Here is a 27681-nt window from a genome sequence, read left to right on the forward strand (position 1 = left end):
TACAGCTAGAAAAGTTACTTTATTCTTTTTTCCCAAATGATTCCATTCACTGAATGAAGTAATTTCCCACCTTGTACATGATTAACCGCTTATAGGTCCATAGATATAAAAAATGTAGGGAATCAGCGCTCTCAGTATACAAAATAAGAAAAGGTAAAAATGCGAATAAGCGTTAACGCAACTGCAGAAACGCATCGTGTGTTTATACATATATTCTAGAACATTAAGACAGGACTATATTAGTGGTTCCCATCTGCAGCCCTGCGACAAAGACAGATCAATTCATCTAAAGTTCAATTTCAGTATAAATATTTCAGGACGTCTTCTTGTGGCCAAAGAAATGATAATTGAGCAAACACCAACCTCATCAGGCTAATTTATGCGAGAGCGCAACTAATGTAATTAAACCGAGTCAACTAATGGAAAACAAACTCCTGAATGAATTAAAGTCTAATCTCCTAAATGTACACGGTCTGAAAGTTAAACAATAGTGATGAGCGAGCGTGCTGGAAGAAGGTATTATCTGAGCATGCTTAGGTCCTAGGCATGCTCAAAATCGTATGTTCAAGTCCCCGCAGCTGCAAGTCTCACAGCTGGTCTACAGCCACAACACATGCAAGGATTGCCTAACAAAGAGGGAATCCCTGCATGTGTTGCAGCTGTCGAACAGCTGCGGGGACTCCAACATATTTTTCAAGCACGCAAAAGAGTCTATTAGCACACGAGCATGCTCAGATAACACCTTCTCAGAGCATGCTCAGATAACACCTTCTCAGCGCATGCTCAGATAACACCTTCTCAGAGCATGCTCAGGTAACACCTTCTCAGCGCATGCTCAGATAACACCTTCTCAGAGCATGCTAACACCTTCTCAGAGCATGCTAAGATAACACCTCAGAGCATGCTCAGATAACACCTTCTCACAGCATGCTCGCTCATCACTATTAGCTTTATTAAATCTTCTGCACTGAATTAGACACACAGGGATGTAGTGAGCAGGAGCCTGACCAAGGTGATGCAGAAGTCGTCATCCACCTCCAGCCTCATTGTTCATATAAAAGCAACAGTATTGAGGAAAGAAACAAATGCGGAATATAAATGGCTTGATGCACAAGGCACTGGTCACACACAGCAGCAGCCACCTTTCTGGGGGCCCATCAGAAGGTGCCCACCCAATGCGATGGCTTCCGGCGACTCAGTGCGGTCATGGTTGCTGATGGGGTGCGCCAAACTGGAAATGTGAAATCTAGATGAACCCCGCCGTCCCTTGTTCTCAGGTCATTTCAGAAAGCGGCTCTGCACTGCAGAGATTACAGGGGCTCGGAGCCCGGCTCCCGCTGCAGATCACAGGTTCAGCTGCCGCTGCAGGTTGTGGATCGAGGCGGCACTTCTGTGGAGAGTGTCGAATACATGATCTTCATGCTGTAAGATTTGGGGGCTCCCGAGTACCCCGCTGTCTCCCAGCACACAGGGCACGCTCAGAAACACATCGTTCTGAATATTGAAGAATCCCTGAGGACAGAACACAAAATACAGTCCGATGTCATTATTCTGCCTATAGCATTAGTGGGTGTTATAATAAAGTCTGGAACTTTCCGATCCGATTTGTGGTTCCATTTCTCGGCCATTTCTCCGCTTGCTGTCAGTGAATGGGGATTCTTGTATACGTCCAGAAACATGTCTGGATCGCACAACGCCAGGAAAAGCTGCGATGTGTGAACAAAGCGCAAGCATCAGATTTCGCTCTCAGAATGAACCTTGCAGCCATGTGAATTCCCATTCATTGACAGCACAGGGGAAAGATGGGGAATATTGAAGAAAACGACTGAATAATGGCCGACTAGTTTTCATCCTTTGTTATCCAGTATGTTTGAGCTACAAACAGACAATGTTTCTTAAAAACTAGAAATCTGATCGGAAATATCAGATTTATTCCCTGCCGATTTATGACATTTTCAGATGGAATAAAGACTATTTAGAGTTCCTTTAAGTTCTGCGCTATACGTTTTTCATTATTGCCTTGTTTCCGAAGCGTTCACCTTTCAACAGAAGTTTGTTACCTTAGCCAGTGAAGAAACCGAGTGAACCTTCCTCTTATTTTGCACAATGGTGTCTACGAGGTCAGCTACGGACAGGCCGATAGACCACGACCTCTGACCTTTATCTATAATGATCTCCATGGCCCTGTAACAGTTAATAAAGAATCAATACAAACAAAAAACTACAAATAACTCAACATTACATAACTGTAATAAGATCTCACTCGTTACCTGTTTGTCAGCTGTTCTTGGAAGAGCTTGGGATATATCTTTCCAGGTTTGTGATTATTTTCTGAAGCAGGATCACTCCAGGCCGCCACTAAAATAAATTCATAACGTTCAATATTTGTGCCCATTTTTTTTCTCATGTGGTTTATTTGCCGGCAAATGTTGCAGGACAGTTGGGAAAAAAAGAAAAAAGAAAAAAAAAATCACGTGTAACTGACCGTTTAGAATGTAGTCAGAACCCCCCATTCTACAATGGTTTGATCCACTGATATAGTTCAATAAGGGAAATGGCCTGTGCTATATGGAACAGACCACTGCACAAAGATAATGGGGAATCTGACTACACTAAAAACTGTTTGGGAAGTCAGATATAGGGGTTTTCTCTGATGGAAGTATATAATACAGTTTATTACACAAGCTGCTAATATACAATGTGGCTATTAAATTTAGGAGTTCCATGATTATTCATTCCTTTTCACCTTTATTTGCTCCTTGCTCCCCAATGACCCAACCTGTCTGTGACTCCTCTGAAGAACTGGTTAATGTCTTAACGACATCCTGAAACCTTGCAGAGTCCAAGTTACATCCGATTCCAATGACTTGACTGGAGGGAAGGCCACTTAGTTTCCAGGCCACATAGGTCATTATTTCCACTGCAAACCAAGAAGAAATGTTGCCAATATATTATGTATAGGTGATGGTGAATTATACAGAATGTTAAAAGGAATCATACTAATGTACCACCTGAAAGATGTTACACCAAGAAACCGTCAAACCTCATTACACCCCCCCACACACACACACAAAATAAAAAAAAAAAAATCTAAATTAAAAATATACACTGCTCAAAAAAAATAAAGGGAACACAAACAACACAATGTAACTCCAAGTCAATCACACTTCTGTGAAATCAAACTGTCCAGTTATGAAGCAATACCAATTGTGAATCAATTTCTCCTGCTGCAAATAGAACAGACAGGTTAAAATGATAGGCAATTAGAAAGACACCCCCTAGAAAGGAGTGGTTCTGCAGGGGGTGACCACAGACCATTTTTCTGTTCTCATACTTTTTGGTTGTTGTTTTGGTCACTTTTGCATTTGTCATTGTTCTCATCCCTGGTGGTAAAGTACAGTAGCATGAGGCAGTGTCTACAACCCACAGAATTTGCTAAGGTAGTGCAGCTCATCCAGGATGGCACATCAATGCGAACTGTGGCAAGAAGAGTAGCTGCGTCAGCACAGTGTCCAGAGCATGGAGCAGATACCAGGAGACAGGTCTGTACACTAGGATGGGGCCATATGAGGGCAACAACCCAGAAGCAGGACCGCTACCTCCTCCTTTGTGGAAGGAGGAACAGGAGGAGCAGTGCCAGAGCCCTGCAAAATGACCTTCAGCAGGTCACTACCATCCTTGTGTCTGCTTAAAATGTCAGAAACAGACTCCATGAGGGTGGTATGAGGGCCTGGCGTCCACAAGTGGGTGTTGTGCTTGCAGCCCAAAACCGTGCAGGGAGATTGGCTTTTGCCAGAGAACACCAAGATTGCCAGATTCAACATTGGCGCACAGTTCACAGGTGACAGATGTGACAGAGTCTGGAGACACTGTGGAAAACGTTCTGCTGCCTGCAACATCCACCAGCATGACCGGTTTACCAGTGGGTCAGTAATGGTGTGGGGAGGCTTTTTTTTTTTTTTTTTGGAAGACCGTACAACCCTCTATGTGTTAGCCAAAGGTAGCCCGACTGCCATTAGGTACTGGGATGAGACCCTCAGACCCATTATGAGACCATATGTAGGTGCTGTGGGCCCTGGTTTCTAGACCTCATGTGGCTGGAGTGTGTCAGGCATTGATGGACTGGCCCGCCCGTTCCCCAGATCTGAATCCAATCGAGCACATCTGGGACATCATGTCTCGTTCCATCCATGTGCCAAGTACCTTCTTTTTACTGTGAATTTTCCTATAGCAATATTGCATTTCCAAATTTCCACATGTACATAATATAGGAGTTAAGCAATGTTCTATGGCAATAATGCAGTTCCAATTTTTCTAGTTTTACCATTTTAAACAACCCAGAGTTCAGCTTTATATTTTCTTAGAATTGTTATATTAGCTGACACCTATTCACACTAGTTGGGATGTGCTGGTCAGTTTTTTTCTGTTTGTTCCATCCACCAATGCCACATTGCACCACAGACTGTCCAGGAGTTGATTGACGCTTTAATCCAGGTCTTGGAGGAGATCCCTCAGGAGAACATCCGCCGCCTCATCAGGAGCATGCCCAGGCGTTGTAGGGCGGTCATACATGCACGTGGAGGCCACACACACTACTGAGCATAATTTCCTTGTCTTGAGGCATTTCCACTGAAGTTGGATCAGCCTGTAATTTGATTTTCCACTTTGATTCTGAGCATCATTCCAAATTCAGACCTTCATGGGATATTAATTTTGATTTACATTGATCATTTTTATCTTTTATTGTTCTCAGTGCATTCTACTATGTAATGAATAAAGATTTGAAACTGGAATATTTCATTCAGTGATATCTGGGATGTGGGATTTTAGTGTTCCCTTTATTTTTTTTGAGCAGTGAATAAGACTACTAAAATTTTCACAACTAAGTCATGGAAAAGAATAGAAGTCAAGCAATTATAATATGCACCTACGATCTGCTCTTACCAGGCTGGGAGGCAATGACCAGCACGCTGTTCGGGCAATGATAAGACACGGCTGGTACAAATCCACGCAGAAGGTTCACGTTACTTTGTAAGACTTCCAGGTATGACTGAGCGCTCCTCCATGCATTTAAAGTTATCACTATGACTTTCGAGTCGGCAAGACGGGACAGATCTAGAAAGAAGAACATTGCGTATTGTCTCCCGTCACATCCACATACCCATCAACGTAATCATACACGCTTACGTTAATATTAACCCCCTTAAAAATGCAACCCATTTTTATTTTTTTGCGGTTTTATCCTCCCCCTCTTCCAAGAGCCATAACTCTTCTCCCCCCCCCCCCCCCCCCACTATCAATATGAGGGCTTTTTTTTTTTGCAAGACAAATTGTTATTTTGAATAGCGCCGTTCACTTTAGCATATGGTGTATTGAAGAATTATTAAAAAAAAAAATCTAAATGAGGTGACGTGATGGAAAAACGCAAATCTGCCATTACTTTTTGGGTCTTTTTTTTTTTTTTTTTTTTTTTACCACGTAAAAGTCATCCGGCTACACGATTCTCCTCGTCAGTGCGGTTATGGCAGTAAACTTGGAGTTTTTTGTTTTTTTACCATTTTAAAAAATTATATATATATATATATATATATATATATATATATATATATATATATATATATATATATATATATATATATATATATATATATATATATATATATATATATATATAGAAAAAATTTTCTAGACAAACAGCCTAATTGTAATTAGTAACATTCACCTTATATAAAGTACTAATACGCTGATTAGAGTGCAGACATATAAATGGATCAGCGATTTGTGTAGTGGTAAAATGAGCGCAAGTACCTGATCATAATAGTGGCTTATATAGACATAAAGGAATGTCCTGCCACAACTAAGATGGCGCCGCGGCGCGGACATAACACTAGTGCGCATGCGCTAGTAAAATGAAAGTGTACTGGAGCTCCCATTGGCTGACATCGTGTGACAGGTTAATTGGATTTGTAGACAGGCGCAATAGAGTTTTATGAACGCCGATAACGGCCATTACAGAGTCCTCCATGTGGTGTCATCGGATAGCGGTAAGGTGAGGGACATAAAGTGTAATCACTATGAATATTAATACAAATTTATGCTAATGAGAAAGTCTGTGAAACAAAGGAGAAAGTGGGGAAGTGTGATATTTTATAAAGAACATAGCACAAAGCACCTTAATAAGCACGGATATTGCACTGAAGAGATACTATATGCACATTATAGAAAACTGTACAACTATATGTTTACTTATGTATTAATGGTAATTGTAACATGCAAATTTATTCAAATTGTTTCTATAAAAGCACAATCATTGTTAACACCCATTGCTTGAAAAAGGCTCAGTGAGCCGAAACGTCGCGCAGTGATGTGGGTCGATTAAAACTTCACCTTTTTTTCATCTGAAACGTCTGGAGTGCTGCCTTCTCTTTGCTATTTGGTATATATATATATATATATAGTATAGGGAGCAGAACGGCACTAGAGTAGAACGTCTCCAAACAAACAGGACTGTTAGTGGACAGCTGTGTAATCAGGCGTCACAATCATAAAGGGTAATGGTGCTCTGCATGAATGTCCAGCAAGTAATCCGTATGCAGTAAGAAAGAAGAAAATTATGCGGCACTCACCCCGAATTAGCTGTGAAGATTGTGATCTTTATTGGAGAAAAATGAAGATTACATCCATCAGGACATCAGGTACATGAGAGGGTGCGGTATAGGAGCACGGACGACAGCCGTTTTGCACACACAGGTGTGTGACCCGTCGAAGCACCTGTGTGTGCGAAACGGCTGTCGTCCGTGCTCCTATACCGCACCCTCTCATGTACCTGATGTCCTGATGGATGTAATCTTCATTTTTCTCCAGTAAAGATCACAATCTTCACAGCTAATTCGGGGCGAGTGCCGCATAATTTTCTTCTTTCTTACTGCATACGGAGATATATATATATATATATATATTACACACACAAACACACACACACCTCCTACCTTTACTGATTTCCAGATCTGGAATCGTGAAAAGTTGCAGGTCAGTGGTTCCTCCACCTTTTGATCCTCCATCGCTGACATCGATAAGAACAAGAGAGTCCGCAGCCCTCTGTGCGGGAACATTAATCATGTATTATGATGATGCAGATCTGTGATCTCAGCGACTCCGCTTCCCAATTATCTCTCAGGGGTGTTATATGAGACCACATGCTACGGTGGGCAAATGACAAGCGACAGGAGAAATCCAGAAACCCAATACTATAAAATGCCACTAATCTGGTGCTGGATGGTCCAGAAAACCTGGTAACCGTTCTGAGGATTGTTAGGATTTAACGCAAGGAAATGTATAAAATTTAGCCATTTTTGTACCTTTGAAGATATAGCCAATAGACAAGCCAGAGCCAAATCTCCTCCTCCGATCACTGCGACTTTACTGCGACTTTTCCCACTTACGTCTACACCGGACACACCTGGTAATGTAATGATACCGTTATATCGAGGGGCACAGTATGCCAATCTCTACAACATGGGGCACCTCCATATATCCTTACCATCAGTGACCTGGGAGATGAAGGTGAGAAGCTCCTTCTGCCTGGAGGCTTCCGCAGCGGAGAGGGAATAAAGCGGGAGCTCATCCTCAAAGGTTGCTGTCATTTCTTTGATCAGGCTGCATATGGTAGTTTTGGGCTGTAAGAGACCAAATATTACAGATGACAGTGACTGGTACTATAGCAGATGGTACAGTAATGGCCGCTCACCCCTTGGGAACGGGACATACAGGTCTCAGATTTTTCTACCTATTAAAAGTATGTTGAAAGTTCTGAAATATTAAACATTTCTCATCATTTTCTAGATCCCTCGTTTCCTGCCAGAGTTTTTTTTTTTATTTTTTTTTTTTTGAGGGGGTGAGGGAGGGTATCATTTTTTGACAGCGTTCATTGTTGCAGGGGAAAAAAAAAAAGACTTTGTAACATAATACAGATCAGTAGGGTCATGGATTTTGAATGTTTTTTTTTTTTCTTCAATAAAAAAAAAAAAAAAAAAAAGAAGAAAAGGGGGATTTTTGTGTACTCACCGTAAAATCCTTTTCTCTGAGACATTCATTGGGGGACACAGACCGTGGGTGTATGCTGCTGCCACTAGGAGGCTGACACTAAGTGATACAAAGAAAGTTAGCTCCTCCCCTGCCGTATACACCCTCCTGCTGGCTCTCAGCTAACCAGTTCGGTGCAAAAGCAGTAGGAGATCAATAACATATGAGCACATAGCATGTCATATTATATATGCGAGTATAGCATGTCAAATTATAAAACAAGCTAATAACAGGGTGGGATCTGTGTCCCCCAATGAATGGCTCGGAGAAAAGGATTTTACGGTGAGTACACAAAAATCCCCATTTCTCCTTCGCCTCATTGGGGGACACAGACCGTGGGACGTCCCAAAGCAGTCCCTGGGTGGGGACAACATCAGGTCAGGCCCTGTGTAACCGCTAATTACAAGTTCGACACCGCGGCCTGCAGAGCCCGCCTGCCCAGACTCGCATCTGTGGAAGTCTGGGAATTATAGTGCTTCAAGAATGCATGCGGACTGGACGAGCACGCAAGCTTGTAGGTGCTTTGCCGACGCCTGGTGCCTAGAACCCAAGAAACCTCGATAGACAGGGAGATATAATAATTTTTATTTATATAGCGCCAACATATTCCGCAGCGCTTTACAAATTATAGAGGGGACTTGTACAGACAATAGACATTACAGCATAACAGAAATACAGTTCAAAACAGATACCAGGAGGAATGAGGGCCCTGCTCGCAAGCTTACAAACTATGGGGAAAAGGGGAGACACGAGAGGTGGATGGTAACAATTGCTTTAGTTATTCGGACCAGCTATAGTGTAAGGATAAGCTGACATCTAACAAGGAAGGACTCCTGGATGGTGTAACAAATCCACCAGGCTAACATGGCTGATGAAACGGCTAAACCCTTCCTGTGACCGTCAGGAAGCAGTCCTCTTACCGTCAGGAAGCCCAAATTGTCCAACCTTGAGAACGACGCAGTCCTCGATACGTAGCTACTCAGAGCACTCACTTCGTCCAGAATATGGGGAACCCATTCCGTTTTGTGGACTGGTACCGAATGAGATGAGGGAAGAATGATGCCCTCATAACAGTGAGAATACAATACCACCTTGGTGACAAGGGACGGGGATGGCCTGAGGACAACCTTGCCTTGATGTTAATAAAGAAAAAAAAAAAAGTCTGAAAGAACCTGGAGCAGCCAGTGCCAGGCAGCAGCTGCCAAGGCAAACAGGATCATGGGGTGCATTAAAAGAGGTCTGGATACACATGATGAGAGCTTTATACTGCCTCTGTACAAATCCCTAGTTAGACCGCACATGGAGTACTGTGTCCAGTTTTGGGCACCGGTGCTCAGGAAGGATATAATGGAACTAGAGAGAGTACAAAGGAGGGCAACAAAATTAATAAAGGGGATGGGAGAACTACAATACCCAGATAGATTAGCGAAATTAGGATTATTTAGTCTAGAAAAAAGACGACTGAGGGGCGATCTAATAACCATGTATAAGTATATAAGGGGACAATACAAATATCTCGCTGAGATTCTGTTTATACCAAGGAAGGTGACGGGCACAAGGGGGCATTCTTTGCGTCTGGAGGAGAGAAGGTTTTTCCACCAACATAGAAGAGGATTCTTTACTGTTAGGGCAGTGAGAATCTGGAATTGCTTGCCTGAGGAGGTGGTGATGGCGAACTCAGTCGAGGGGTTCAAGAGAGGCCTGGATGTCTTCCTGGAGCAGAACAATATTGTATCATACAATTATTAGGTTCTGTAGAAGGACGTAGATCTGGGGATTTATTATGATGGAATATAGGCTGAACTGGATGGACAAATGTCTTTTTTCGGCCTTACTAACTATGTTACTATGTAGAACAGAGCGGCTAGCTCCGAAGACTCGTCAGGATGATGAGATCGCAGAGAAAAATAAAAAATAAAAATAAAAAAAAAGAGGGCGACCTTCCCTGATAGTAAAGTCTGTCCAGATCAAAAGGAGTCTACTGTAAGCCTCACAGGAACATTAAGGTCTCAAAGATCTAACGGTGTACGATAGGGAAGAACCACATGTGAAAACTCCCTGCGAGGAAGTCCCTACTTACAGTTTTGCTGCAATAAGATGGAAAAATACTGGTTCCGCAAACAAAAAACCTGATGTGGTCAGTGCGCATCGCTCAGGATCACTGGGGCCCTTCCCGCTTCCAAAATGCTCTCGAAAGTAGTGGAAGAGGGTTTATGGAAATTGGTACCACGGGAGAACCAGAGCATGCACTGCGATGGCTTTTGGATCTCAAAGCCAAACCATGAACTGGAGTACATTGGCGTTCAGTCTGGACGCCATACGATCTACATCTGGAGTGCTCCAGTGAAAGCAGTTCTGATGGAAGACTTCCGGATGAGGTTCCAACTCACTTGAGGCAGGACCCTGAAGGCATCTGCCACCAGAGTGGATAAAAATCAATGTAAAAAAAAAAAAAAAAAAAAAAAAAAAAAATCGGATTTTTTTTTATTTAAATCGGATTTTTTTCAATTAACTGCTTTTTGAGGAAAATATTTTACCATCCAAAGGTTCTTCCATCATGAGATAAAGCTGAGTTGTTTAACTCAGTAGAATAAAGTCTGTACAGGTCCTTCTCAAAAAATTAGCATATAGTGTTAAATTTCATTATTTACCATAATGTAATGATTACAATTAAACTTTCATATATTATAGATTCATTATCCACCAACTGAAATTTGTCAGGTCTTTTATTGTTTTAATACTGATGATTTTGGCATACAACTCCTGATAACCCAAAAAACCTGTCTCAATAAATTAGCATATTTCACCCATCCAATCAAATAAAAGTGTTTTTTAATAACAAACAAAAAAACCAACAAATAATAATGTTCAGTTATGCACTCAATACTTGGTCGGGAATCCTTTGGCAGAAATGACTGCTTCAATGCGGCGTGGCATGGAGGCAATCAGCCTGTGACACTGCTGAGATGTTATGGAGGCCCAGGATGCTTCAATAGCGGCCTTAAGCTCATCCAGAGTGTTGGGTCTTGCGTCTCTCAACTTTCTCTTTCCAATATCCCACAGATTCTCTATGGGGTTCAGGTCAGGAGAGTTGGCAGGCCAATTGAGCACAGTAATACCATGGTCAGTAAACCATTTACCAGTGGTTTTGGCACTGTGAGCAGGTGCCAGGTCGTGCTGAAAAATGAAATCTTCATCTCCATAAAGCATTTCAGCCGATGGAAGCATGAAGTGCTCCAAAATCTCCTGATAGCTAGCTGCATTGACCCTGCCCTTGATGAAACACAGTGGACCAACACCAGCAGCTGACATGGCACCCCACACCATCACTGACTGTGGGTACTTGACACTGGACTTCAGGCATTTTGGCATTTCCTTCTCCCCAGTCTTCCTCCAGACTCTGGCACCTTGATTTCCGAATGACATGCAAAATTTGCTTTCATCAGAAAAAAGTACTTGGGACCACTTAGCAACAGTCCAGTGCTGCTTCTCTGTAGCCCAGGTCAGGCGCCTCTGCCGCTGTTTATGGTTCAAAAGTGGCTTTACCTGGGGAATGCGGCACCTGTAGCCCATTTCCTGCACACGCCTGTGCACGGTGGCTCTGGATGTTTCCACACCAGACTCTGTCCACTGCTTCCTCAGGTTCCCCAAGGTCTGGAATCGGTCCTTCTCCACAATCTTCCTCAGGGTCCGGTCTCCTCTTCTCGTTGTACAGCGTTTTCTGCCACATTGTTTCCTTCCAACAGACTTACCATTGAGGTGCCTTGATACAGCACTCTGGGAACAGCCTATTTGTTGAGAAATTTCTTTCTGGGTCTTACCCTCTTGCTTGAGGGTGTCAATGATGGCCTTCTTGACATTTGTCAGGTCGCTAGTCTTACCCATGATGGGGGTTTTGAGTAATGAACCAGGCAGGGAGTTTATAAAAGCCTCAGGTATGTTTTGCATGTGTTTAGAGTTAATTAGTTGATTCAGAAGATTAGGGTAATAGGTCGTTTAGAGAACCTTTTCTTGATATGCTAATTTATTGAGACAGGTTTTTTGGGTTATCAGGAGTTGTATGCCAAAATCATCAGTATTAAAACAATAAAAGACCTGACAAATTTCAGTTGGTGGATAATGAATCTATAATATATGAAAGTTTAATTGTAATCATTACATTATGGTAAATAATGAAATTTAACACTATATGCTAATTTTTTGAGAAGGACCTGTATATGTGTAACATTCACAATGTCATGCTCTTCCAGAGGTTTCTGTAGGATTAGTGGGCAGTTTCTCTCCTATATTATCACAGACGCTCGCTTTACTTACGCAGTTCTCAAAACTAAATTTGACTCCGCAGAGGTCCCAGCCTCTTCTTCACGGCAAAAATGTTACAACATGAACAGAGTTGAGAAAAAGACCTTAATCCTATTGTTCTACAAACCTATGAATACAGAATCAACCCCTTCAGTGCCAAGTCCAAGAAGTTAGACAATATGTTTCTGATTGTTTGGAGTGGAATAGATCTGCACAACATAAGAAGAATGTGAATCTAAGTGTGAGGAGGAGGAAGGGCAAGCAGACAAGAAAATGAAAGTGAAACTTTGAGCACAATACTGCAGCATAGCCACAGACAGACAAGTCTGGATCTGTTTGTGTGTACGATCTGAGGTTTATTACATTCTTTCCTTATAATGGCAGCAGGCCGTAAAAGAGACCCAGTTTGGGAATATTTTAATGAAGCTCCTTCGCCTATCGGTAAGGCAGGCATGCGTGCAAAATGCAAATGATGCAACAAAGAGATGCAAGGCCTGGTGGCGCGAATGAGGCAACATCATGAGAAGTGCGGTGATGAAGATGACCAAAGAAACACTTCTGAACAGGCAGGATCTTCAGGTTGGTAAACATTTTTATTGAATCCTATTTCTAAAGACTGAACTGTCATGTGTGAGAAAAATTATATTTCTTATTATTACTGCATGTTACTGTCATTTGGTACAGTTATGAAGAAAAACAAATATTCCTTTTGGGGCAGGGGCAGTGATGTGTTGTGTACAATAAGCAGAAATTGTATAAACAATAAAATAACAGCATTGACTTTTTTTGTTTAGGGGAATTCATGGATTCTGGAAACTATCCACCTCCAAGATCACCATCATCCTGTTCTACAGTTTCAGAGTTATCCATCCAGGATAGTGCTTCATTAGCAGCAGCATCATCATCATCAGACACCCACAGCCACATATCACCATCACCCAAAAGGAAGAAAAAACCTTTACCTCCTGGAACCACCATAGATAGGTTTGTGATAAGAACTAGCAGATTAGAAAAAGAGTTGATTGATGAAAAAATTGCCCAGTTTATTTATGCAACGAACTCTTCTTTCCGTCTGACTGAGAACCCACTTTTCATTAATATGGTTCAGTCACTGAGACCAGGATACAGTCCACCCAGCAGAGCTGATGTTGCAGGGAAACTGCTGGATCAACTGTATGACAGAGAAATGGAGCAATGTGCAACAGCTCTGGGGGGTAAAATTGTTAACCTAAGTATTGATGGGTGGAGTAATGTCCACAATGATCCTATTGTATGTGCTTGTATAACAACAGAAGAAGGTAAAGTCTTCCTTGCACAAACAACTCATACGTCAGGAAATGCACACACAGCAGAATACTTACAAGAAGTGGCAGTAAAAGCTATAACGACGTGAACAAAAATTCAAATGTCTAGTACGCAGTTTGGTCACTGACAATGCTGCAAACGTATCCAAGATGAGAAGAGATTTAGAAGAGCAGGGAGGGAATACAAAGCTGCTAATAACATATGGTTGCAGTGCTCATTTGCTGCACCTCTTAGCCAAAGACTTAAGTGTTCCAGAAATAAAGGCTAATGTTGTTGAAATTGCTAAATACTTCCGTAATAATCATTTTGCTGCAGCAGCTCTGAAAAGGATGGGTGGAACCAAGCTAACGCTCCCACAAGATGTTAGATGGAACTCTGTGGTGGACTGTTTTGAGCAGTATATCAAAAACTGGCCTATTCTGATGACACTTTGTGAGGAAAATTGAGATAAAATAGATGGCACTGTCACGGACAAAATCCTCAACATTGGGCTTAAGAGAAATGTTGAACATATGCTGAGCTTCCTGAAACCCATCTCTCAAGCTTTAAACAAAATACAGAAAAATAGCTATTTTATTGCGGATGCTGTTGAAATTTGGAAGGAACTGAGTGAACACTTAAAAACAGAACTACACATGGACAGAATTAAATTACAAGCAGTAAACAAACGAATGGGACAAGCACTGACTCCAGCTCATTTTATGGCAAATATTGTCAATATCCAATATCAGGGTCAAAACCTAAGTGCTGAGGAAGAGGAGTTAGCTATGACATGGGTATCCAGCAATCATCCATCTTTAATGCCAACTATAATAAACTTCAGAGCTAAGGGGGAACCATTCAAGAAATATATGTTTGCTGAAGATATTTTAAGGAAGGTCACACCAGTAAACTGGTGGAAGTCACTTAAGCGCTTGGATTTAGAGACTGTTCAAGTAATGATTTCATTTTTAACAGCAGTAGCTTCTTCTGCAGGCGTTGAAAGAATATTCTCTTCCTTTGGACTCATTCATTCTAAATTGAGAAATCGGTTGGGACCCAATAAAGCAGGAAAGCTTGTTTTTCTTTTCCAGATTATGAATAGGAACAAAGAAGAAGATGATGATGAAGATGACAAGTGAGCTACAGAGGACAGCAGGGACAGTAGTATTTAAGTTTTTCATGTGTCGGCTGGGCTGACAGTCTAAGTTTCTTATAATATACTAGATGGCAGCCCGATTCTAAAGAATCGGGAGTCTAGAATCCATATATACTTTATTTATTCAAATGTAAGAATAATACAATTAATAAATAATAGTAAGAAAGAACAAAAATAATAGGCAGTATATGGAGAAAACACCAAACAAAAGTTCAAAATTGGTGTGAAAATGTCACTGAACCACTTCACAACTAAATATATATAGTTTTGGTAAATGGTATTATCATTTTTTTGACGAAATTCGGCAGGAGCTTGAAGAGCAACGTCACTGGGCCCGCCTCCACGCAGTAGAAACTTGCTGTGAGGTAAAAATTTAAAAATCACACCAAAATGGCGGGCGGAGTGTGTCACAGTACGGCACGTTTCTGATTGGTCGCTCGCAGCAGGCGGCAACCAATCAGACACTGGACACTGTTGACGTCACTTATCTCCGGACATTAGCTCCGGACAAAGCCACGGAAGTTGGCACAAATTGCAGGAAGTAGTATTCTAGGCAATTATATATTAGATATATATATATTTTGTTTAGCCAAATTAGTTAACAAAGATGGATGTTTGTTTAAGCAAATAACTTATGCTGTAATATTGTTATTGTTTCAGTTGAATAAATCTATTTAAATTGTTATTAAGGTCAGGATTATTTTTCTCCTTCCTAAGTACAACAGAACAGTGGTGTCCAAATAGGAATGATTAACCCATTAAACTGGGGAGAAAAAAGTAATATAAAAAGTGATTCTAAAAATCTTCATCTACTTGCATGTTAAAGTAGCATGAACTAGTTTAGGTAGAAACTTTGATTTAAATCACTGATTTAAATCAAGCCTTACTGACTAGTGATTTAAATCGTGATTTAAATCAGTTAGATTTAAATCAAATCCACCCTGTCTGCCACCTAGAGTTCTACTCCTGGGATGTGTAGTGCCGAGATCACAAAATGATAGATCTCGGCCCATCAGAGAATGTGAGGTACCTCAGCTATGGCACCTGACTGTGGGTACCTGCTAGATGATTGACGTATGGCACAGCCGTGGCATTATCCGATTGAATTCAGATGGGGTGACCCGCCAGAAGGCAGTGGACCTGCTGTAGGACTAGCCGTACCGTTCGGATCCCCAGAGCAATGATCGGGAGAAGACTGACATAGGTAGTCACTAATAACCATTGAACCAGGAGAAAAGGATCTCCCCTGGATGAGGAAGGAGCTCAGAGACTACCCTCTGAAAGCCTGTTTGACCTGCAGAAAACGAGAGGAGCGAAGGAAACCGCTACCATTGCCGTCACCATTTTTCCTAAGAACCCTCCTAGCAAATCGAATGGAATGAGGGGGATGAGTGATAAAGTGCACGAACTCCCTGTTGAAGGGCCACGGCCTTGTCTCAAGGGAGAATAACCAACCTTCTGGAAATGTCCAGGATCATCTTCAAAAAGGATATCTACTGGGCTGGAAATGAGGAAAACTTGTCTAAGTTTAGCTGCCAGCCCAGATGAGAGGGTATTGCAAGTGATATACCCAACTCAGCGCAGTCCTGTAAGAGCGGTTAGAAAGTCGACCAGATCGGGTAGGACGACCACGCCTCTAGGGTGCAAGAGGAACATGACAGCCGCCAAGACCCTTGCGAACACTCTGGGTGCGGTAGCAAAGCCGAAGGGCAAGGTCGTGACTTGAAAATGCTGTTCGCAAATGGAAAAAAAGCGAAGGAATTTTTGAAGAGGGGAAAAATAGGAATGTGAAGGCAAGGATCCCAAAAGTCGATAGATGCCAGAAACTCCACCTTTTTCCATTGAAGTAATGGCTGAGCAGAGGAACTCCATCCGAAGAAGGACCTTGTCAAGCTTGTTAGAAGTTTGAGGTCCAGGATCGGTCTTACTTTTCGGTCCCCTTTTTGGAACCAAGATCCCCTAGATCTAGCCTGTCCTGGACAACCCTACCACTGCTGGTTGGGTCTATAGGAAACACGCGATCCTTTGTTCCTGCGTAAGGAACGCTCTCAACTTCTCACCGAATAACCGACCACTCTGGTAAGGGAGTGATGCCGGAGGCTTTTTGACCGCAGAGTACGCTTCCATTCTCTGAGATAATGCCCTACTGAGTGTAATGGCATTTGCTGCTGACACCGCCGCGCAACAAGCCGCATCCAGGAAGCGTCAACCACAGACTCTCGCTCAAGAGATTTGATTGACCAGCTGTACAGTCTATGGAAAAAGGTTACTGTTGTGAATCAAAGTAGTTAAGGTCTCCGACCAGGAGACCATTGCTCTAACAACCCATGCGGTGGCTAAGGGAGCGTAGATCGCTGAACCAGAGGCCGCAAGACAGAACAAACCAGATTTGCCATCTGACAGTCTGTGGTACTTTTAATTGATGACCCATCGGGAAGGGATACTGGTAGGTATACCACAGGAGATTCTACCCGGTTAATCGGCCAAGTGGCAGAATGCGCAGCTGCATCCAGCAGGTCAGGAAAAATCCATCTCTTGCCATTGCCGCTCTCTTGATGCTGCAGAGTTAAAAATGATGAACCCTCGATCCACCATCCTCTTAACAGGGAAGTGGACAGGGATCTTCTGGCTTCTTGCATCATCTGCTAAATAGTGGTGATGCAGAGGGGGTGCTCGGACGCCAAAAAGGGTGCCTCTGCACATCCACAGAGTTCAAGTCCCCGTGTGGACAGGGCTGGTTGTCCAGCGTCAGGCCTGGCTGCAGAAGAGGATACATGGAGGCGACACTTCATGTGCTCGTCTGTTGATGGTGTGGGGAGATCGGTGCCCTTTTAAAAGCACCCGTCGCCCCTAAAAATCAGACCAGGCATGGCATCCCACGTCGTAGGGGGTATACGTGGAGGGGACACCCCACGTGTTTGCATATTGGCTGAAAAAGGATACCGTGCTTGAAGAGGCTTCTGTCCAGTGAATCGCTTATCCGGACGCTCCCTGTCCGGGTGAATGGCAAATGCTCTGCTGGGAGTTTAGTTTCCTCATGAGGGACGCTGCGTGATCTAGAGCAGAACAGGAGTCCTCATCAATCTACAGAGATTGGTTGATTATATAAATAGGTGAATCCATCCTTTTCTGAAGCTCTGGCGAGTCCTGATCCAAGTCAATATCAGACCCATATTTGGAGTCTTGTTCTCAGCAAATCATTGGTGAGGGAGATAAGGAAATGAAGTTTCCGTTTTCTAGATGCCTGTACGTTTCTAGAATACTTGCGGCCCCTGCTAGCTGACGGCTCCCATGTAGGAGAGGGACAATGTATATCGGTCCTGCGAGCACTCCGAGCCACAGAGGGTACACATCTCTTTGTCAGAGAAGCCATGGATTGCGGTCAGTGACGAAGCCCACTCAGGGAACTAGGTATTCTGGGATAAGCTGGGATCGGTGGCGGAGGGCTCATGAGCTCATTTAGGGTGACCAGCTACGGACCGGTCAAGTGCCTTTAAGACCAGGGAATGCTGGTCATGCGCCTTTAAGTGCAGGGGGAAAATGCAGGGGAGGGAACAGTACTTCCTAACCTGTGTACTGATGTTGCAGCGTCATTGTGCCCCTTTAAGGGAAAACAGTCGCCCCTGTGTGAGCCGGCCGGGTGGACCAAGATGGCCACCAGGAGGTGGTTAAGTCGCGCAAAGAGCGAGAGGCGCCAATTTGGGGGGCGGAGCCACAGACGTGATGTGGGTGAAGCCTCCTGACTTCCATGAATAGGCCCAAGCCGGGGCCTAAATTTCTGCAGCCAGCGGGAGCAATTGGAAGTGAGGGGCGTTGAAGTGGCCGAGAAAAGCGAGCGCTCCCGTGACAAGCGAGAAACGCCAGAAAAGTGGGCGGAGCCTCCTTAGCACGCCATACTGCAGGCACTGCTTCCGGCCTACACATCGGCCGAAGCCGGGGGCTAAATTTCTGCAGCCGGCCGCAGCGTTATCTCAAGGAGGTGGGCCACAGGGAAGCCATGGCTGAGGTTGCCTGTCAGCATGTGAATATCCCACTGCAGAGGCCCACCGCTGACTGGATCCACTCACCATCGGTGCACGTCCCGGAATGGAGCCGCCGCGGATGACTGGGTTTCAGTACCCAGGAAAGCGCACGCACTCTACTGTTCTGCTGCAGGTCAGGTATTGCAGCGTGGACGGTGCAGGGATAAAGGGGTAAACCTCAATTCATCATCCCTTTGTTAGTTTGTTAGGGAGGTGGAGAGGAACTGTCCACCTCCTTGTACCATCCGCTTTAACAGTGGTGGGACAGTGGGAGCTGGTCGGATGCCGAAGACAGGGTGCCTCTGTACCCAGGGCCAGTTGTCCAGCATTAGACCAGGCTGCAGAAGAGGATACGTGCGGGGAGATCGGTGCCCTTGAAGGGACCCATCGCCCCTAAAAATCAGCTCAGGCGTGGCACGTCGCAGGAGAGGATACAGAGAGGCAACACTCGCCGTGCTCGCCTGTTGATGGTTCGGGGAGATTGGAGCCTTGCAAGGATCCATCGCCCCATTCGTCCGTGGAAAAATTAAAAGGTAAAAGTTAAACAGTAAAATAATAAAAGAATTTGGGGTCTGAATAGCAGACCCGTGTGCCTCCTACGGACACACGGGTAAGTTCACACAGGGTGTTTTGCGGCTTTTTTTTCTGCAGCAAAACCCGATCTTCTTGGCAGGAAACAAGGTGCGTCAAAAACGCAGGTTTAGGTGCGTTTTTTTCTCTTTGTCCAGGCTAATGACCTTGGATTTTCAGCAGCAAATAACGATACCTGCGTTTTTGCTGCGTTTTTCTTAACACCCATTCAAGTCAATGGGTGAAAAAAAACGCAGCAAAAACGCCGAAAGAAGTGACATGCTCTATGTCCAAAAAACGCAGCAAAGCACAAAATACTGATCAAACAAAAACCCAATGTGTGTGCATGAGATTTCTGAAATCTCATAGGCTTTGCTGGTACTGTAAAAAGCAGCTGAAAATTAGCATAAAAAAAAAAAGACGCAGCAAAAACGCCCTGTGCGAACTTACCCTAAGCAAGAACTGGTTCTCTGAGAGCCAGCAGGGGGGTGTATACTGCAGGGGAGGAGACCACTTTCTTTGTATCACTTAGTGTCAGCAGCATACACCCATGGTCTGTCTCCCCCAATGAGGCGAAGGAGAGAAAAAAAAAATGTGCAGAATATATACCGTATTTTTCAGACCATAAGGCGCACCCCAAATTTGGGGTGAAAATTGCAGAAAAATAAGATTTTTTATAAGATGGGGGTCTGTCTTATTGTCCGAATTTACAGTATCTTACCTGAGGGCTGGCGGTGGCAGAGCAGGGTCACAGGAGGTATGGTGTCGGCAGAGGTGAGGAGGTGCTGGGATGAGGAGGTGCTGGGATGAGGAGGCGCAGTGAGAGGCATGGCGTGAGAGGGGTCCCTTTCCCCGGTATGGTGATGCAGCAGCCCGGTAAGCAGCAGAGCCGGTTGAATCCTGCGGTGGCAGAGGTGTGGCGGCAGAGGAGGCGCAGTAAGCGGGGTCCCTTTCTCCGGTGAGGTGATGCAGCAGCCCGGTAAGCAGCAGAGCCGGGTGAATCCTGTTGTTATCGGTGGGGGCGGCCATCTTCCTGAGGCCGCGCGTGCGCAGATGGAGCGCTCTGCTTCCCGGGGCTTCAGGAAAATGGCCGTGGGAGGCCGCGCGTGCGCAGATGGAGATCGCAGCGGCCATTTTCCTAAAGCCCCGGGAAGCAGAGCGCTCCATCTGCGCACGCGCGGCCTCAGGAAAATGGCCGCCACCACCGATAACAACAGGATTCACCCGGCTCTGCTGCTTACCGGGCTGCTGCTTACCGGGCTGCTGCATCACCTCACCGGAGAAAGGGACCCCGCTTACTGCACCTCCTCTGCCGCCACACCTCTGCCACCGCACCTCTGCCGCTACGGTAAGCCTGTATTGCAACTATTAGACGCACCCCCCATTTTGGGGGGGGGGGGGGGGGGGAAAGTGCGTCTTGTAGTCTGAAAAATACGGTAGATAGAATTTTTTTTTGTCATTTGAGACCCACAACTTTTATTTTTCCATTTATCGAGCTGTATGAGTTTTTTTCAGGGTGAGATGACATTTTTTATTGATACCAAGTGGCACTGCTGTGATTGCGATGATTAAATGTCAGTGTCAGATACTGATATCAGTATTTAAGTGGTTAATGAGCAGTCATCTGATCTATTTCTGGTCGCTGCTGTTAGCGGTGGCTGCTAGCTGTATAACACAGCCAGCACCAGCCATGTATGGGGAAGCATAAGTCTCAGTACGTTTGAAATCCAGCTTTTCCAGAACCCTGAAGGACAATCTGACCCCTGATTCCATGCATCTGGAGAATTAGATACAGCAGTCCGGATGGGAACCCCTGTGCGAGCTATAGGGTGGCCATATTGGCTGTCACCCAGCTTTCCCAGAAGCAGATGATGCTACTATGATTTCCCTGTAAATTACGGTAACATTTTTCACAGCTGCAGTAAGGCGACAACTAAGAATCTCCGAGGAGCCTTCACCTAAACCTAAACCCTCCTAAGATAGCATTTAGTCATTGCGGCCGCTCGTCATCTTTCCTGCTATTTTTGGCAATACTGATTCCAGCCACAACTAGAAACTCCGGTCGGGTGAATTAATTACAGGCTGAAACTAATCTGGTCATCGTCATGTGAGCGGTAACACTCGGTGCGCTCATCACATGACACAAGTTTTTATATAAATAAATAATAATAAAAAGTACCAACATTAATCATCATATGCTTTAGAACAACTCTCCCACAGCAACCAATCAGAATCCAGCTCTTATTTTTAGAGGCCATTGGGAAAATGAAAGCAGGGACGTGATTGGTTGCTATGGCAGCTCGTGGGATTCAAGCATCTCAAGTAATATTTCTAGGTCGGACGCTTCGGTCATAAACATAGTGACGAGTGTATGTGGCGGCACTTACATGACACCAGTTCTGAAGGGACGGCAGGTAGATCCGTCCATGGCTGTCTACGTGCTTTCCAACCCGGATCCCCATGTTTTGTGTCGGCTTCAGAAAACAAAGTGGGGGAGCAAACGGATGAGAATCCAGGATCCACAGGCAGATGGGGATGTTATAGAGAGTCCCTGCAAGACAATGTTATATAGAATATGAAGAGATAGATATATATTTTACACACACACAAACCTACCCCGAGTGTCAGCGTCATCATCCTGCACCCCGAGTGTCAGCGTCATCATCCTGCACCCCGAGTGTCAGCGTCATCATCCTGCACCCCGAGTGTCAGCGTCATCATCCTGCACCCCGAGTGTCAGCGTCATCATCCTGCACCCCGAGTGTCAGCGACATCATCCTGCACCCCGAGTGTCAGCGACATCATCCTGCACCCCGAGTGTCAGCGTCATCATCCTGCACCCCGAGTGTCAGCGTCATCATCCTGCACCCCGAGTGTCAGCGTCATCATCCTGCACCCCGAGTGTCAGCGTCATCATCCTGCACCCCGAGTGTCAGCGTCATCATCCTGCACCCCGAGTGTCAGCGTCATCATCCTGCACCCCGAGTGTCAGCGTCATCATCCTGCACCCCGAGTGTCAGCGACATCATCCTGCACCCCGAGTGTCAGCGACATCATCCTGCACCCCGAGTGTCAGCGTCATCATCCTGCACCCCGAGTGTCAGCGTCATCATCCTGCACCCCGAGTGTCAGCGTCATCATCCTGCACCCCGAGTGTCAGCGTCATCATCCTGCACCCCGAGTGTCAGCGTCATCATCCTGCACCCCGAGTGTCAGCGTCATCATCCTGCACCCCGAGTGTCAGCGTCATCATCCTGCACCCCGAGTGTCAGCGTCATCATCCTGCACCCCGAGTGTCAGCGACATCATCCTGCACCCCGAGTGTCAGCGACATCATCCTGCACCCCGAGTGTCAGCGTCATCATCCTGCACCCCGAGTGTCAGCGTCATCATCCTGCACCCCGAGTGTCAGCGTCATCATCCTGCACCCCGAGTGTCAGCGTCATCATCCTGCACCCCGAGTGTCAGCGTCATCATCCTGCACCCCGAGTGTCAGCGACATCATCCTGCACCCCGAGTGTCAGCGACATCATCCTGCACCCCGAGTGTCAGCGTCATCATCCTGCACCCCGAGTGTCAGCGTCATCATCCTGCACCCCGAGTGTCAGCGTCATCATCCTGCACCCCGAGTGTCAGCGTCATCATCCTGCACCCCGAGTGTCAGCGTCATCATCCTGCACCCCGAGTGTCAGCGTCATCATCCTGCACCCCGAGTGTCAGCGACATCATCCTGCACCCCGAGTGTCAGCGACATCATCCTGCACCCCGAGTGTCAGCGACATCATCCTGCACCCCGAGTGTCAGCGTCATCATCCTGCACCCCGAGTGTCAGCGTCATCATCCTGCACCCCGAGTGTCAGCGTCATCATCCTGCACCCCGAGTGTCAGCGTCATCATCCTGCACCCCGAGTGTCAGCTACATCATCCTGCACCCCGAGTGTCAGCTACATCATCCTGCACCCCGAGTGTCAGCGACATCATCCTGCAACCCGAGTGTCAGCGACATCATCCTGCACCCCGAGTGTCAGCGACATCATCCTGCACCCCGAGTGTCAGCGACATCATCCTGCACCCCGAGTGTCAGCGACATCATCCTGCACCCCGAGTGTCAGCGTCATCATCCTGCACCCCGAGTGTCAGCGACATCATCCTGCACCCCGAGTGTCAGCGACATCATCCTGCACCCCGAGTGTCAGCGACATCATCCTGCACCCCGAGTGTCAGCGACATCATCCTGCACCCCGAGTGTCAGCGACATCATCCTGCACCCCGAGTGTCGGCGACATCATCCTGCACCCCGAGTGTCGGCGACATCATCCTACACCCAGAGTGTCGGCGACATCATCCTGCACCCCGAGTGTCGGCGACATCATCCTGCACCCCGAGTGTCAGCGACATCATCCTGCACCCCGAGTGTCAGCGACATCATCCTGCACCCCGAGTGTCAGCGACATCATCCTGCACCCCGAGTGTCAGCGACATCATCCTGCACCCCGAGTGTCAGCGACATCATCCTGCACCCCGAGTGTCAGCGACATTATCCTGTACCCCCGAGTGTCAGCGTCATCATCCTGCACCCCGAGTGTCAGCGACATCATCCTGTACCCCCAGTGTCAGCGACATCATCCTGTACCCCCAGTGTCAGCGTCATCATCCTGTACCCCGAGCGTCAGTGACATCATCCTGTACCCCAAATATGTGCTCAGCCTCCCTACAGACCCAGGTATACACTAGATCGGGTCTTTATACAGTCAGGTTCTTGTTCTCATTACCCTGGAATTTCATGGGAACAGTTCCTGAGAGATTCATCAAATCCTTCTGAGATCCATCTGTAAATGCTGAAAATAACATTAAAATTGTCAATGTTTTTCATTAAATTGTTCCCAAAAAAAAAAAAAAAAAAAGTGCAAATAAAAAGCTTTCCATAAATCTTGCACACATTGCGCAGATCAGGGGACGGCAGGAATTGGGGCTGAATATCATTTACTGTGCACCAACCTGACCCAAAAGTCTTCTCTGGCAGCCATACGTGGCTTCTCCACCCGAATAGGGGCCGCCTGCACTGACCCCAAACATACTGAAAAGTCCTCACCTGTCCATTACCTCCAAACAAGGCTCTTCAGGGGGGACCAGTATAGAGGATTCTACTATTGATTCCCACTAGGAAAAGAACCCACCAGACAAGACGTGGACTCTACAGCAGGTTTACGAGACCCCCGAACGCAGCGACATCACAGAATCCTATGATAATGAGGCGGAGTTCCTTACTGTAGGTGTCCACAGAATAGAGGAAGTCGGGGAAGGCGCGGTGCACGTCCTTCAGATCCTCAATAGTCAGGTCTCGGAACTTATACTGGGGGAAGAAAGGAGGATTAGTTATACCGCGTCCTGACCGCTGCAGCGCTGGCTATCCCCAGTCCTTACAGGCGCAGCGCTGGCTATCCCGCGTCCTGACAGGCGCAGCGCTGGCTATACCCCGTCCTGACAGGCGCAGCGCTGGTTATACCCCGTCCTGACAGGCGCAGCGCTGGCTATCCCCGGTCCTTACAGGCGCAGCGCTGGCTATCCCCGGTCCTTACAGGCGCAGCGCTGGCTATCCCCGGTCCTTACAGGCGCAGCACTGGCTATCCCCGGTCCTTACAGGCGCAGCGCTGGCTATCCCCGGTCCTTACAGGCGCAGCGCTGGCTATCCCCGGTCCTTACAGGCGCAGCGCTGGCTATCACCGGTCCTTACAGGCGCAGCGCTAGCTATCCCCCGTCCTGACAGGCACAGCGCTGGCTATACAATGTTAGTATCACTATTATACTACACACTTGTAGTCACGTGTTCCCGGTTTCAGTCTAGGACTCATTACATGGAGTTGTAGTAGTCCTGTGATCAGCCCTCACCTTCCCCCATACAGTGACCCCACACCAGCCCTCACCTTCCCCCCTACTGTGACCCCACACCAGCCCTCACCTTCCCCCATACAGTGACCTCACACCAGCCCTCACCTTCCCCCATACAGTGACCCCACACCAGCCCTCACCTTCCCCCATACAGTGACCTCACACCAGCCCTCACCTTCCCCCATACAGTGACCCTACACCAGCCCTCACCTTCCCCCATACAGTGACCTCACACCAGCCCTCACCTTCCCCCATACAGTGACCCCACACCAGCCCTCACCTTCCCCCATACAGTGACCTCACACCAGCCCTCACCTTCCCCCATACAGTGACCCTACACCAGCCCTCACCTTCCCCCATACAGTGACCCTACACCAGCCCTCACCTTCCCCCATAGTGACCCCACACCAGCCCTCACCTTCCCCCATACAGTGACCCCACACCAGCCCTCACCTTCCCCCATACAGTGACCCCACACCAGCCCTCACCTTCCCCCATACAGTGACCCCACACCAGCCCTCACCTTCCCCCTTACAGTGACCCTACACCAGCCCTCACCTCCCCCCATACAGTGACCCTACACCAGCCCTCACCTTCCCCCATACAGTGACCCCACACCAGCCCTCACCTTCCCCCATACAGTGACCTCACACCAGCCCTCACCTTCCCCCATACAGTGACCCCACACCAGCCCTCACCTTCCCCCACACAGTGACCCCACACCAGCCCTCACCTTCCCCCACACAGTGACCCCACACCAGCCCTCACCTTCCCCCATACAGTGACCCCACACCAGCCCTCACCTTCCCCCATACAGTGACCCCACACCAGCCCTCACCTTCCCCCATACAGTGACCTCACACCAGCCCTCACCTTCCCCCATACAGTGACCCCACACCAGCCCTCACCTCCCCCATACAGTGACCCCACACCAGCCCTCACCTCCCCCATACAGTGACCCTACACCAGCCCTCACCTTCCCCCATACAGTGACCCCACACCAGCCCTCACCTTCCCCCACACAGTGACCCTACACCAGCCCTCACCTCCCCCCATACAGTGACCCCACACCAGCCCTCACCTTCACCAGCCGCTGTCTCATCAGATCGGCGCTGATGAACTCCATGTCTGGTTCTGGCTCCCGGCTTCTCTTCCTGCTTCCTCTGCAGAACCCGGGACTGGAGTTACAGGGACTGGGAGGAGCCGCCATCACTGGGTGCAAGACGCCACTCTCCTCCTCCTCAGCTGTATACTGGGCACAACTTCCTCCACATGTTTACATTCACTGCACACCTGATATACTGCTCACATATCATACACCGCACACCTGATATACTGCCACATATCATACACCGCACACCTGATATACTGCCACATATCATACACCGCACACCTGATATACTGCCACATATCATACACCGCACACCTGATATACTGCTCACATATCATACACCGCACACCTGATATACTGCTCACATATCATACACCGCACACCTGATATACTGCTCACATATCATACACCGCACACCTGATATACTGCTCACATATCATACACCGCACACCTGATATACTGCCACATATCATACACCGCACACCTGATATACTGCCACATATCATACACCGCACACCTGATATACTGCTCACATATCATACACCGCACACCTGATATACTGCCACATATCATACACCGCACACCTGATATACTGCCACATATCATACACCGCACACCTGATATACTGCTCACATATCATACACCGCACACCTGATATACTGCTCACATATCATACACCGCACACCTGATATACTGCTCACATATCATACACCGCACACCTGATATACTGCTCACATATCATACACCGCACACCTGATATACTGCTCACATATCATACACCGCACACCTGATATACTGCCACATATCATACACCGCACACCTGATATACTGCCACATATCATACACCGCACACCTGATATACTGCTCACATATCATACACCGCACACCTGATATACTGCCACATATCATACACCGCACACCTGATATACTGCCACATATCATACACCGCACACCTGATATACTGCTCACATATCATACACCGCACACCTGATATACTGCTCACATATCATACACCGCACACCTGATATACTGCTCACATATCATACACCGCACACCTGATATACTGCCACATATCATACACCGCACACCTGATATACTGCCACATATCATACACCGCACACCTGATATACTGCTCACATATCATACACCGCACACCTGATATACTGCCACATATCATACACCGCACACCTGATATACTGCCACATATCATACACCGCACACCTGATATACTGCTCACATATCATACACCGCACACCTGATAT

The 27681-nt window shown here is 46.5% G+C and overlaps 1 protein-coding gene across 1 annotated transcript; it reads right to left on the bottom strand.

Annotated features, from left to right (window-relative positions):
- On the bottom strand, window positions 1-26520 carry LOC138649615 (ubiquitin-conjugating enzyme E2 variant 3-like). The gene is made up of 12 exons (XM_069740154.1): window positions 26390-26520; window positions 24688-24772; window positions 24192-24257; window positions 21807-21970; window positions 7541-7676; window positions 7359-7459; window positions 6990-7098; window positions 4945-5115; window positions 2747-2920; window positions 2271-2358; window positions 2061-2184; window positions 1-1512 (listed from the first exon to the last, which is right to left on the bottom strand). Exons 1-12 carry the CDS (start codon window positions 26516-26518, stop codon window positions 1345-1347), a joined length of 1515 nt encoding a protein of 504 aa, XP_069596255.1. The 5' UTR covers window positions 26519-26520; the 3' UTR covers window positions 1-1344.
- Window positions 26521-27681: the final 1161 nt, after the last annotated feature.

This window comes from Ranitomeya imitator, chromosome 9 (assembly GCF_032444005.1).
Source record: "Ranitomeya imitator isolate aRanImi1 chromosome 9, aRanImi1.pri, whole genome shotgun sequence".
Classification (NCBI taxonomy): Eukaryota; Metazoa; Chordata; class Amphibia; order Anura; family Dendrobatidae; genus Ranitomeya; species Ranitomeya imitator.

Excerpts from the sequence above, each read along its gene's own strand:
- LOC138649615 (XM_069740154.1), bottom strand. The coding sequence starts at position 26,518 with ATGGCGGCTCCTCCCAGTCCCTGTAACTCCAGTCCCGGGTTCTGCAGA. Across the intron at positions 7,677-21,806 it reads CCCTTCAGAACTGGTGTCAT|CCCAAAACTACCATATGCAG; the intron begins GTAAGTGCCGCC and ends GGTCTCTTACAG. Across the intron at positions 2,921-4,944 it reads GGTCATTGCCTCCCAGCCTG|TGGAAATAATGACCTATGTG; the intron begins GTAAGAGCAGAT and ends CTTGGTTTGCAG.